The sequence below is a fragment of the Cygnus atratus genome, chromosome 8 (genome assembly GCF_013377495.2).
Source record: "Cygnus atratus isolate AKBS03 ecotype Queensland, Australia chromosome 8, CAtr_DNAZoo_HiC_assembly, whole genome shotgun sequence".
NCBI classification, from domain to species: Eukaryota; Metazoa; Chordata; class Aves; order Anseriformes; family Anatidae; genus Cygnus; species Cygnus atratus.
The window spans coordinates 28,237,262-28,250,535 of NC_066369.1; the positions used below are offsets into that span (position 1 = coordinate 28,237,262).

A 13,274-nucleotide genomic window follows, 5' to 3' on the forward strand; every position below is an offset into this window, starting at 1 on the left:
TGTACTCCAAAAAGTTAAGCTTTCGCTCCTGGGGTCACCCTTCTCTATACTATTTTTGACAAAATTCATTATCGTGAGAGATCCTGCTGGTTCCCAGCACAGGTGTCTGAGCTGCAGGATATTCCTCCCAATGCAGAACTGGCCTGCAACACTGTGGCAGCATCCTTGAAAAGGCTAACAAGCAACCTCTATCAATATTGTAAGATCTCAGATTATTCCATAATTGAAGATGCACCATCACAAAGTATTATGATGATGGCCGTGGTTAAAGTGAACTCGGTGTACCTGCAGGTTAGCAAACAGTGATAGTAACTTCTAAGAAAGACGTATCCGTGCAGTAGAAGTGACTGGAGCAAAATCTTTAGACTTCAGAAACAGTATCACTAACTACCTACCCCGGTCATAAACACCACGCCAGCACTTCATGACATTTTATACTCAGTCTTCCTAAAAAGAAAGAGAGGATACCTTTTTCTGTGAGTTACAACTGCATGTATAAACCAACTCCAGATAATCTCATAAACAAGCCGCTCCTTCCTTTTGCTCAGGTCCCACAACAGACACTTAACTGAGGATATAAAACGTCCAGAGTAACTCAGCGTGAATGCATGTAGTACTGGAGCTCTGAAGGCAAGAATGAAACAAAATCTAAAAGGCAAACCTCAAAGAGACTTTAAAAAGAACAAAGACCTTTTGTGTAATTTTAAGCTTGATTTGGGGTGGTTTTTTCCTGCATTATCCAGAGGTAGGAATTTCTAGAGTCGTGCTCGGTAGGTCCCGTTGTGTTACAGCAGTTCTACATTTCAATTCAAGCAGCGAAGCATTTTACAAGTTCTTCCCTGGCACCATCCAAAAGAGTCCCAAAGCTCCCATTCGCACATTTTCATGCCCAGAATTGTTTCTCCCCTGCTTGTTTTCCTGTAAAGAAGGCTGAATGTTTAGGTTTGGTCTTCTCCTAACTGAAATCTCCAAAAACAAACTCAGATTTATCAGTCCACACATAGCCTTGGCCCAGAGAGGAGCACAGCTCAGCTACACGGGCTGTTCTCTTTCCTGTCCTTTACTTCTCCCCATCCTTTACAACTCCTGTGTACAGTACAAACTCTGCTTCCCTTCTCCTAATCAAAGCTAAACTTCCTCATGACTTCAGTCTCAGCACTGCCCAACGCTAAACCTTATGCATGTACAGTTACATTCTCACATGCTAAACACTTCAAAATACTTCCAAACTCTTGTAGCATTCACTGGAGGGCACTTGTCCAACTAAAGATCCAAGAAGGTTATAACACCTTCTACTAAACCCCTCAACCGTTTTAAAAGCTAGGACACAATTAAAAAAATCTCATTCAGATCCAAAAAACAAGAATACGTTCTGAGCTATGGATCAGAGGCTAAGAGCTACACGCAATATTCAGACACACAGAGTTCTCATTTTCTTTAAATTTCCAGGCACTCAGATGAATGAGTGCTCTGCCTCACCTGTTTCACAACACTCCCTTTCAAGTCTGCACAACATTGCTGCTTGCTTTGCTGGGAGTACAGTGATGCTGAGTTAGGACGGGAACCACAAAGGATAAAAAGTATTAATAGCAGAGACAGCCCACTAAATGCTGCTTGTTCCAGAAGAGTGCTGCAATGCCGGGATGTGTAATCCCACACTGCCACCAGGTACTGGGTAGCACACTGGGAGACGTAGCTCCAGCCCTCAGGCTCTGCACTATGTGTTTGCATGCATGCTGAGGATACAGCGGATAAAACAGATGGAAAGTTGTGAGGATAATTATCTCACTTAGGAAGTTATTTATGAACAGTTATTTATATATTAATCAAAGATCTATTGGTATCTGAAAGGTATTACTTACATAACTGAGGGACAGGAACAACCAAAGTATTTGTGTTGGGTAACTGTCAACAACTATCAGCATCCAGTGGCTGCCAGCATCCCTTCTTCTGTTCTCCTTCCACAGGGACACTTACTACATAAACTAGGCGGAAGAAAAGGCATTTACTTGTCCCCCTGGACTATCACGCTGAACAAAGCTCTTGCTGACTTCCCTGTAAACACAGATGTGATCCCGAGGGCAGAACATCATCCAGCGCTTTTATTGCCAATAGAGCTCTATTACTATCATCCCGCAAACTCCAGGTAACTTTAAAAGTAAACCTTCCTGTAGCTTCCTATCCCATTACGCTGACAGCTAAGGTCATCTGTTTCCTGGGCGTTTGACACCAGCAACAGGAGAGGTTAAACAGCCTACAAGTCCGCACAGAAATTCAGACGCACCACCCGCAGTACTGCTATTACCAGGACAAACCAGAAAATTGCAGAGCAGCCCACCGGCTAAAATGCACTGAATAGAAAGGAAAATCACTGGCACACCCGGGGTGTAATGCTTCACAGACATCTCAAAGAGGAAGGCACTGAGGATTTCAAAGGGAGACGTAACTTTCTGTTACGGCACCCACTGAAGGTCCCCCACCGCTCTCCGGGGCAGTTTTAGTGCATCTCGGCGGCCTGCTCTATTATTATGTCAGCATTTCTCTCGCTAAATCCTTTTCTGAGCAGTTTGAAATTCAGCCATTATAATTCTGCGTGTGCTGAAAATGGGACTGCAATTTTTTTTCTAGCGTGTAATGCATTAACCTGGCTTTGAAATACCAGTACCTGCAAGTATCCCCCCACAAGCAATGGCATTTTGGGTGCTCTTCTACATGACAAATTGCAGCTGGAGAAAAGGAATACAGCTTTGTTGGAGTCCATGAGACTACTATGTGACTTTCATATCTTAATTTATCTGATTTAAGGAAGGCTAGAGATTACAGACAAAAAAAAACAAAACATAACTCTATACTTTGAGTTTTTTGCTATGGGACTTCGAGTGTTTTGCTATGCATCCTCACTGGAAGGATGCAATGAAGCTCCACTACATAATAGGATCCATAAGAACAAACATTTTTATGCTGACTTTACAGTTTTCAGTAAAACTCCCCCCAAATTCTGTTTTAGCATACCAAACGTTAAAACCAGATGATTTTAAGTCTACTGCTGCATGTTTGGCTTAAACAACAGGAGGACTTATACTGCCAAATGAGATCACCAATAAGTCATAAAAATCTGATTTTCTGCCTTTCTGAAAGCAATCAAATTTTTATCCTTTCCACACTGAAAAATAAAATTACAATAAATTCCCACAAATTATTTCAGTTTAGATAAAATGACTTGAATAGCTTTATTTTATCTGCATGCCAGATGGTGTCAAAAACGTGAAGGCAGTTCCTGTGGGTACTCACTACAAGAAGGCAGAGCTTAGCTGAAGATCAGAGCATTTCCAAATGAGGGAAGGGACAAAAATTTCAGCCTTACTCCTTATTTTAGTAGGAAAGACAATATTCAAACCAAAGCACCAGATCCAAAAACACTCAGACTTCGTAATGTGCAAAATCACACCTGAGTTTTACCTTTTGGGTTCTTTTTTTTTTCCACAGTGACAAAGCTGTCATAATATATAAGGCTTTTATAGTCTTCATACAGCAAACTGAGCATGTATGCAATGTATCTCTACAAGCTTGTGGCTATTAAAAATCCCTGTGGAGCACTCTGAACTACCTAAACTGTCTAGGGCACTGTTGGGAAGGCCAATAAGAAATGAATTACAATAGTCAATAAGGGATGTAATTATAGAAGTAGATTCTTCTGACATTTACATTTTGCTAACTGTCAGGTGTTATTTATTAAATGTATTATTGTTTCCCTTTTAAAATATCATGAGACTGTAAATACCTTGTCAGAGTAATATGCAGGGTTTTTAAGTTACCTACTGGGCTGTATCCTAATTAGATTTATTTACTACATGTAAAACAGTAAATGCTATGTCTTAGTACTCACGTTTACACATAGACGGGGAAGTGCCAGGCACTTGAGGCCTCCCCTCAGCCTCCTCTGCTCTGGGCTGAACAAAGCAAGGGGCCTCAGCCGCTCCTCATGCATCTGGCCTTCCAGACCCTTCCCCATCTTTGTAGCCCTGCCTTGGACACCTTCTAATAAATTTATGTATTTCTTACATTGTGGCACCCAAAACTGCAGAGTACTCAAAGTGAGGCCACACCAGCAGAGAGCAGAGCAGGACAACCCCTTCCCTTGGCCGGCTGGCAGTGCAGTGCCTGATGCACCTCTGAGACATGGATTTTAACGAGTTTCCAGCACAGGAGTGCTTTAAGGAGAAATGTGAAGAATACAGAAGTACCAGATGAAGATTTGCAAAGAATTTCCCCAAAGTCTGATGGACAGGATGGTTAGAGGCTCAGAGTTGTTTATTTGAGAACTGAATAAATGGATGATGAAAGCTGGCACTGTGGAATGGCTCCTTGGATGAGGATGAAGAGTAAAGGGAGCCATGAAGAGCCTGGAAACGAAAACAGACAGGCTATGGGTTGATAAAACAGACAAGGCAGATTCAGCATAGAAATACAAAGAGAAGCATGACATGATCAAAAGAATAAGCTGAGACAGCAATCTTGGCAGTCACAACAGATTTCCAAAATAAAAGTCACATTTGTCAAGGACAGAGAAAAGGATAACAATTGAGACATGAGATGGAGAGAGGCAGAACTGTATTTTAAGCATTTTGTAAGCATGGCAATGAGCACTGTATTTCAGAGTAGTTACCGGGAATCTGTAAGATCTGGAGTTGCCCTAGATGTGGCAATCGAAAACAAGGTTGAGTCAAGAAGGCTGCTGAGTTTACAGGGCTAAATAATAGATGATGCTGATATTTTCCTCCGCACTCAGAAAAGAAGGTCAGAGAAAGACCTTTGGGAGTCAGGATTAAAAGGCCTGTTTTAGCCATGTTAAGCTTGATCTGATGGCTAAACATGCAGGGAGAGGGCTGGAAGGACAGGTCAACATTTGAACAGAAGGACATGGGGCTGGCATCATTTGGTTTGACACAATAACTGAATTTGTATTTGCAAATCAAGTAAATATTGATAAAAAGCACAGCAGCAGAAGAAAAAGAGATCAAGGACAGAGCCCAGGAAATCCCCCATGAAAACTGCAGGACAGAGAAAGTAAAATTTGAAACACAGGAGTAATACCCAGAGATAAGAGATATGGAGGCCAGGAGAAAGGACTTTATTCAAAATTGTATTGATAAGTTAATGATGCTAATGCAGTGCTGCAGCTGAGGCCGATCACAAAGAGGCCAGCAGGAACCTGGGGAAGACCGATTTTAAGGAATTGAAGGGGATGAAATTCACCTCCACAAGGTTCTGGTCTAGACCTGGAAAGAGCTCCAGGCAGGGACACTCACAATTTTCTGCAACATAGCATGCTCTGGCAAACACAAAAATTCAATGAACTAATCATACCCTCTCTCCTGCTCACTGCAGAGCAAGTACAAAGCAGATATAACAAGTTCCTTCTTTTATTTCTATTTTTAAATATTTGGAGACGTTCAGTGATAGAAACTTGACAGTTTGACATTTCATCTGCTCCAGCACATGTGCTTCAAGGAGTAATTACAGAGCCATAATCGTACCTCAATTTCTGGTCAAAGATGCCAGAACCAACAGATTTCCAGTAAAGTCAAGAAGTACCTTTGGTACATTTTAAATGAGGGATCTTCTGCCAACAGCAAGAATTTTAATCTTGCTAGATTTTTCTTTCAGCCAACTTTAGCTGTCCTGTTAGCAATCTATCAGCATAATTAACACTATTCTCATCAAATGGAGGAGAGCACCAAATACTGGGGTTATCAGCACAAAACTGCCATCGTCTCTGATGAACCTGGAAAAGGCTTTATAGGAGCCTCAGAAACAACTTTAAAAAATCTGTGTAGTATAAGGTCGAGAGAGCCTATGAGGTCAGGAAGGTGGGCAAGATCTAGAAACCTGAATAGTGACTGGGTCATATCCCAGCCCGAACAAAAACTCAGCATAAGATAACAACCTGAGGCCAGGAGGATTATAATCACCCATTACAGGTGCATTTATTTGGATGTAGCGAAGATTCAAAGCAGAAGCACCCCTCCTTGTTTAGCATTTCAGCACAGTCGCTAGTTCTGCGGCCAGCAAGAAAAGGCAAATTCATTGCTTTTGTACAAAACGCTACAGACAAGGTCTGGTCCCCTAGCACAAACAGGGAGGTATTATTCATAGAGTAACACTTAGGCAGGTAAACCCTGCCCTGTATGAGATTCACATAATTGTCTTAAAAGATGATACGTTAGAATAAAGGTTGGGTAAGACGAATGAGAAATGATAAATATATATAAATATATATGTACACAGCTTTCCTTCCTGAACTTCATACTGGCAGAAAATGGCTACAGATTAAATTCATAAAACATGAGTAACACACTGCAACACTTTTCTGCAAAATTGTAACCCAATCAGACATCTACAGTTTTCCCAGATATGATACAAACCCACAGGCTGTGCCAAGCACTGTGTTTTCATAAAGGTATGGGTCAGCATCTCTGAACAACTGATACTCCCAAGTGTACAACAGAGAATGAAAATAAAACTCACTCTTGGGGTGCTGCGTATGAGAAAATAAGAAAAACTGGTGAAGTGACTGGCGTCATCATAGACTGGGTTACAATCCATATATTTACAGTATTTCTCACAAACAAAAGCGGTACTGACATAGGATGACTGGATGACTGTAGCATCTAGATATTTCATCTGTAACAGTAGCTTATATAGAGACACATACTGCAGTATATTTGGGTAATTTGCATACCCCTAAACTGACAGAATTTTATTTCAACAGAAATAATTCTTAAAGCCAATTTGTAAATTTTTCCTTTTGACATATTTCTCTTTTACAGTGTCTGGGTTTTCCATCAAAGTCAAAGGAGTTTTGCAATTAGAGCATGAATTTAAAAGCATACCTCATTACATGAACGTAGAAGAAAATGGTTTCCCTAGTATTTTATAGAATTAAATTCTTGTTCTTAAATACATTTTTGTAAAGTAACCTACAGTAAACAAAGATTTATTGTTACATTAATAAACAATGAGACAATTACAGCCTCTTTACAGAGACCATATTAGTCATGCACGTCTAATGAAGCATTACTAAGCTATCACAGGGAGATAGCCTGATGTGTGTGATTAACAAAATAATACTCATAAATAGCTAATGAACAATGATGGTCCTTTAAAAATTGTGCATATCCTGCTATATGGAGAGTTATGGGGTTTGTTGCTTTCTAAGAAGCACATTAACCGCCAGGCTCCACCCTGAAAAGGAGCATATTAAATAGCATAATGCAACTATTTGCATTTTTGCCTTCTGCAGAGCATCCTTTTGAAAATATAAAAGCACTCCTATGAAAGCCAACGAGCGCAGCATACATTTCAGCTTGTGTGGTACTGTGGTTGAAAGATGACATCTTGAGATCGCACCAGGGTGTAGGGGGAATATAGCAGAACAAATGGGCAAAAATTATTTTCATACAACTTGCAGTCGTGAAATCCCCAAAGTAGCACTGGGTAGAAAAAGTTTGGATTTAGTAATAAGTGTGGTGGATTTTTAAATTTTAAATAAGATCATATCTTCCCTTAAAATTATGTGCATATTTGGGAAACGGATTCTGGAGAAGTGAAATGGCATGGATGGCCAACAAGCAATAGAAGAAAAAAGGGTACATTTATTAGAAAAAAGAAAAAAACGGTCAAAGCCCATGTGTAAGGACTATTTTTAGCACACAGCAGGAGAACATCTTGTCAGTCAAACTAAATACAACTTTGGATTACACAGCTAATTTTGGAAATTTAACAGCAGAACAATAGTGCAGGGGGATGGTCATCCTTTTGTTTCCTCACTCCTCGTCATAAGATTAAAAGCCAGACCAGATCTATTGCTAATGCTCAATTTCACTGATTTTTTCCTATAAGATCATCATTTTTTGAAGGATTTTTTTTTTTTTAAAACAGAAGAACATGGAACATGTTCCAAAACACTTTTTTTATTTTTGCATCTGACTCTGAGCAGGCTGCTGCAGGAGCTGAGTTAGTCTACATATGGGGTGCACAAATTGCAGACTTACAGGGTGAGCTTTGCTGAGCAGAGCCTTGCCTATCACTTTCTAAATACCTTGACTAGTATCTGAAAAGTGTATGAAGGGGCTTGTTTAGATTAATCCATGGAACAGAATCACGGAGTATATGAGCTGAGTGTTATTAATATTATTTAGGGAATTCCTTTTGCAGTGCTATAGATGCACTAAGTTGCCTTGTGTCTGCAGTGCAAACTCATAGCAAATCCTTTTTGTGGTTTTCTTAGTGAGATAAATTCTTCCCAAATGTTATTCCATTTTCAGCCTAACCTTCCTTCATGAATAAATTTACTCAAAGGGCAGAATTCCTGATAGCTGGAATAATGGCATTATTAAAATCAATATTATTTGATGAATATTAGGACTGCAACCTATCAGAGCTGTAACATACAGGGGGGAAAAACCATGCTTATGATTTTCAGTAGTAACCCAAGTACAGACCTTCATCTGTAATGAATTATGGAGCAATTCTCCTAAATCATTTGTATGAAGTCAGCTATGACATTGCCAATTTTAAAAAATTTGCTAGTTTTGAGCTACAAATTGATTTTTTATTGTGATAAATTAAAATCCAATAGTAGCCTACAAGATACTAACATACAGAAGCCTACATTTTTTCAGAATATTTTTTTCTCTTTTATGTCACATCAGACTGCCACTGTGGCAGACATGATAGCAATAGAAAATGATAAAAACTAAGAAACGGCATTCTAGAGAGGTAAGTAGCCCTTCTAAACAAACAACAAATGAGCACTATGACCCAAAACATTCTTCTGGGAATCCCAAAATTACAGAAACACAACTAAGGGAGGAAGCCTTGGCAGAGGGCTGGAGGGCAGTTAAAGGAGGAGAAAGCACATATAAGATTGCCCAGGATGATTGCCTAGAAAGGGTGTATTTTTCTCTATGCTGCACAAATCTCAACATCAGTCTCCCAACTTTATAAACTATCAAGTTTACATGGATATAAGAAAATCTATGAGAGCATAACACAACTTTTTTTTTTTTGCAATCTCTTTCCCTTCCTTCCCACCAAGAGTCAGGCTGAGCAGTCATCCGTTCCCAATTTCACCAGACTGAGAGCTTCCCTATCACTTCTAAGTCGAGAATGGGATTATCAGTGCCCTGCGCTGCCCAATTGCATTGTCCTTATTTTTTTCCTCATAGGAAGCCCTACATTATAGCAATAATGCAGCTTTCTTTGGGGGTGTAGTTAGCATCCAAATATCAAAGTTAGCCTACATAGATGGTCTTATTTATTGCTACAACAGCTCTCATCTCTTAGCATTACACCACAACAAACCAAAGCCAAATGAGCGAGACACTACTCATCACCCCTAAATATGTGCCTCATGCTGTAGCAAGCACCTTGCATCCCGAGTGCTCCAGCAGCTCAGAGAGCAGAGACCTGCCGGTGTTCAGCATAGCCTCTTGCTGATGCTGCCAACGTGTCTGAGATGCTGGAGCTGCACGTGGCTACCAGCAGGAACAAGAACGGGATGGCAACTGCAGGCTGGATGGGCAGAGTGGGTCAGGAACATGAAACTGGGTTTTGGACACGGAGAAACCCAAAGTGGGGATATAGCTGAAGGGATGGTGACTGTGAGGGACTGGCAGAGATGTCCATGCATGCCGGCTTCAAAGGCTTGGAACAGAAATCACGACTCTCCTGCTTTCAAAAAGCCACATAAACCTGATGGCGAAAGCACCCCACATCCCTTTGTCACGGTCCTGTTTCAAGAATGACAAGCCAATAGTCCTGTACATCACTCCAGCAGCTCAGGGGCAGACATCTGGAAGGTGGATTTAAAGCTTTCAGCCTATGCCTCACTGAGTGAATGACAGGGTTGCTATAAGGATGATATAGTTATGTCGGATTTAGAGTACAGGGTGTCAAAGTTATGAAATCTTCGAAGGAGACTTGTCATGTCCCCACCTCACTAGCTGCAGATATGAGAGTGTGTGGGACACTGCAGGAAAGGCAATTTGGATGAACTATACCTTTATTTCTAAACACATCGCCTTTTCCCAGTGCCATCTTATGAAAATAAACTGAATGTTTGTGAAACACTCAGAGCTCAGTGCCACAGGATGAGTCTCTGTCTTTCTTCTTTTTTATTTCCTCAAGAAAAGACTAAAAAGAAAGTAACTGTTGCCTTTTTGCCCTTTTCATAGAGTGCAGTAAAGCAGCAGGCTGCACATGGAAGAAAAAGAAAACAAAATATGAATATACTGTTCATGGAGTGAACGTGAACACTGTTCCGTGCACTGAGTGAAACTGATAGTCTCTAACAAAACACACACAAAAAAAGGAAGTTATGTCATCACATAATTAAAAACTATTGTAATGCCTGCGTATTAGAGGACCCAGCCACGACTGCACTGGCAGCCTAATCCTGACATTTCCTATCTTCTGAGCACAGGCTGTAACCTCAGCAATGTTCTCTTAAACACTGCTTTTGTATGCATACTTTGCACATGCTGTACACAACACTTTCCAAACGAGCTTTTCATCACTAACTGCTTGTATTATGTATCAGTGAGCTCAATGACATTGATTTTCTAATAATATAAATTAACTGGCAAAGATAATTTCATTTATCATCAGTAGGGTTTTATTTCTGGCATCATGTTAAATAGTTAATCTTTCAAAAGATTAAATCAAGAGCCTTTTAAAATTCAAGGCAGATCTTAAACTGCTGTAAAAATCTTCCTAATTAGGATTAAAACAGTTTGTGTGTTGTGTCTTTATATCTAAGTAGTATAATGTTTTGCTTAGGTTTCTTCTTTCAAAGCAGTTTAAAAAAAATCAGACATGTTAATTCTGTGCCAAAAAAAATATAAAAAATGCACGTGACATAGTCGTCTGCAACTTCCTTGACCTGGGCAAGTCGTTACTTGGCAGCCTCAAACAGCAACCTCAAATTTTCAGAGACCTTGTACCTCCGATCCCATACAATATATTGTATGGGATTTTCTACCAGTGATGATAAAAAGGTGTCAATTCTCATGTTTGCTGCATATCTGACAAAAGACTGTCATTGCTGCTAACAGGAGTATAGTGCATTGTGGTGACGATGACCACACTGATCCGGAATTACAGATCTGAGAGAAATTCTCATGATTCCTCTGGGACACCTCAGGGGCAATCCCAGCTATGAGTGTGCAACTCCTGGTGCCCTTCTTTCTCTGGCATCAGTGGGGAAAACAAGCTTCACTCTCCTGAGCTTGCCCACAGCTCCCTGTCCCAGTCCATGGCACAAAGGCCTCAATCCAAGCCAGTCCCAATCCTAATCCCTTGTCAATAGACTCTCAAAAGTCATTTGCCCTGTACTGCCGAGGAGTCTAGAGCAGCATCCAGAAGAGTGGCCAAGGCTGGACAAGAAAACCTATATGGGCACAGATACCAGTCTGTAACTGGAACTGCTGAAGTCTTTTCCAAACAGGGAGATGATGTCTCCAAGGAGCAATTTTGTGATCCGGCAGAAGGAAGACAGATCTGCCTCTTTCTGGACCCAGAACTGCAAATGTTTATTTATGCACCTAAGGAGCATTTGTGTACTCAAGTAATTTTTTCTGCAGAAGTAGCCAGGACAAGGCTTTACAATAAACCACATCCCCATGCTACACTTTACACCTCAGTCATCTAATGGCTTGCTCTGATATATGATAACCCTTTATCAAGCTTGTCAGATGCTTTGTGTGTGCCTACACTGGTGAGATATTACTGCCCAGCTAGGAAATACTTTTAAAAGAACAACCATGAAAACATTCAATTTTGTTCCATTGTACGATCATTTTACTTACCCCTGTCTTTTCATCAAAGATTTTGATTCCTCCAAAGGAGACTGTTAAGAAGATTTTCTGTTTATGCTCTCCTTTCGAACGAGCCGCAGCAACAATTCCCTATAGAAACAAAGAACAGGTTGGCTGGTTTCATTATTCCCCTAGTTTTGTGTTCTGATAGGTGCCCACAGCAAAGCACAAAGATTTGCTTGTGGACGATTCATCGCCTCTCCGGGAATACTTAAGGGCTTTTCAGGAACAGTACACTGCTTGCTTTTGGCTTTCTCCCTTTTTTCAAGGTAGCACATCCTTTTTATGCTACCCACAGACCATTTCAAATGTGCTCCCACTTCCAATCCCTATACTAGCTAAATCCTCTGTGAAATTTGTTTTCATGGAAGCTGAAGGTCATTTCTAGAGCACTTTTTTCTGGCTGTAAGCTGTTCTGTTTTCCCTTAAAAAAATAAAAGAACAAAAAACAACAACAAAAAAACAACAGCAACAACAAGAAACAGAGAACAAGCAGTGAAGGAAAAAAAATGTCCATGCCTTTAGCTTACTTCATGGATACACACTTACCTGGAATAAGCAAACTGAACTTTTTATAGAAGAAAAACGTTCTTTACTAAATCAAACTACACCTCTACTGTAAAAAAACACTGACATACAGAGGTATTTTTTTTCATGATCTCAGGCTTTTACTTCGTAAGTGAACTTGCCGATACACAATTCATATATTATCCTTCAACAGCATAGCTACAATAGTATCTCCTATTTCCACCTTCTCAGGAGCCTGGCTGCCTTGATCAATAACACTGTACTAAGATGAAATGTAATCAAATTAAATAGCAAATAGCAAATAAATAAAAGTGTTTAGCCTTTATCTGATGCTCTGCAATTTCAAAATGTTTTAAGACCTTCCAGAGGTCATTGTTCCCATTACACAGACATGAAAATTAAAGAGAAAAATGGAGTGATTTGTCAAAAGCTACCCCAAAACATTATTCCTGGTCCTAAAACTCCTGCTGGTAGACACTTAAGTTTTCTAGTGCTAAGGTGCCTTACATACAAACAAGAATTTCTAATGCTCCCTTCCCCTCATAGTTTCAGTCATCTCACAGTACTGTTCTGATCAATCTTGCCAGTAAGCAAACAGGTATCTGGCATCTTGGAGGTGTGAAAATGGTAATCCATGGAGGAAAGAAACAAAAAGGCTTGCCCACGAGAGCAGTGACAAGTCCCCCAAATTGCTTCTAGGAACTATGGAAGGATGTGAAATACCCTGCGTGCAATCAAAACACACAAATATTGTGACAGATGTGGTAAGTCAGTAGAACACCTTTTAGAACAGATTAATTTTTGCCTGTCATGAAATGTTAGCAACTGATTTATAAATTATCTACCAGATCTTTCTTTTAGATTGCT

At 40.2% G+C, this 13,274-nt stretch overlaps 1 protein-coding gene across 1 annotated transcript in view; it reads right to left on the reverse strand.

Moving 5' to 3' along the window:
- DAB1 (DAB adaptor protein 1) overlaps positions 1-13,274 on the reverse strand; it is a 122,758-nt gene that overhangs the window by 41,921 nt on the left and 67,563 nt on the right. Inside the window, exon 4 of the mRNA XM_035537813.1 lies at positions 11,871-11,969. Coding sequence (XP_035393706.1) covers positions 11,871-11,969 — 99 coding nt within the window. The remainder of the gene's footprint in view (positions 1-11,870; positions 11,970-13,274) is intronic.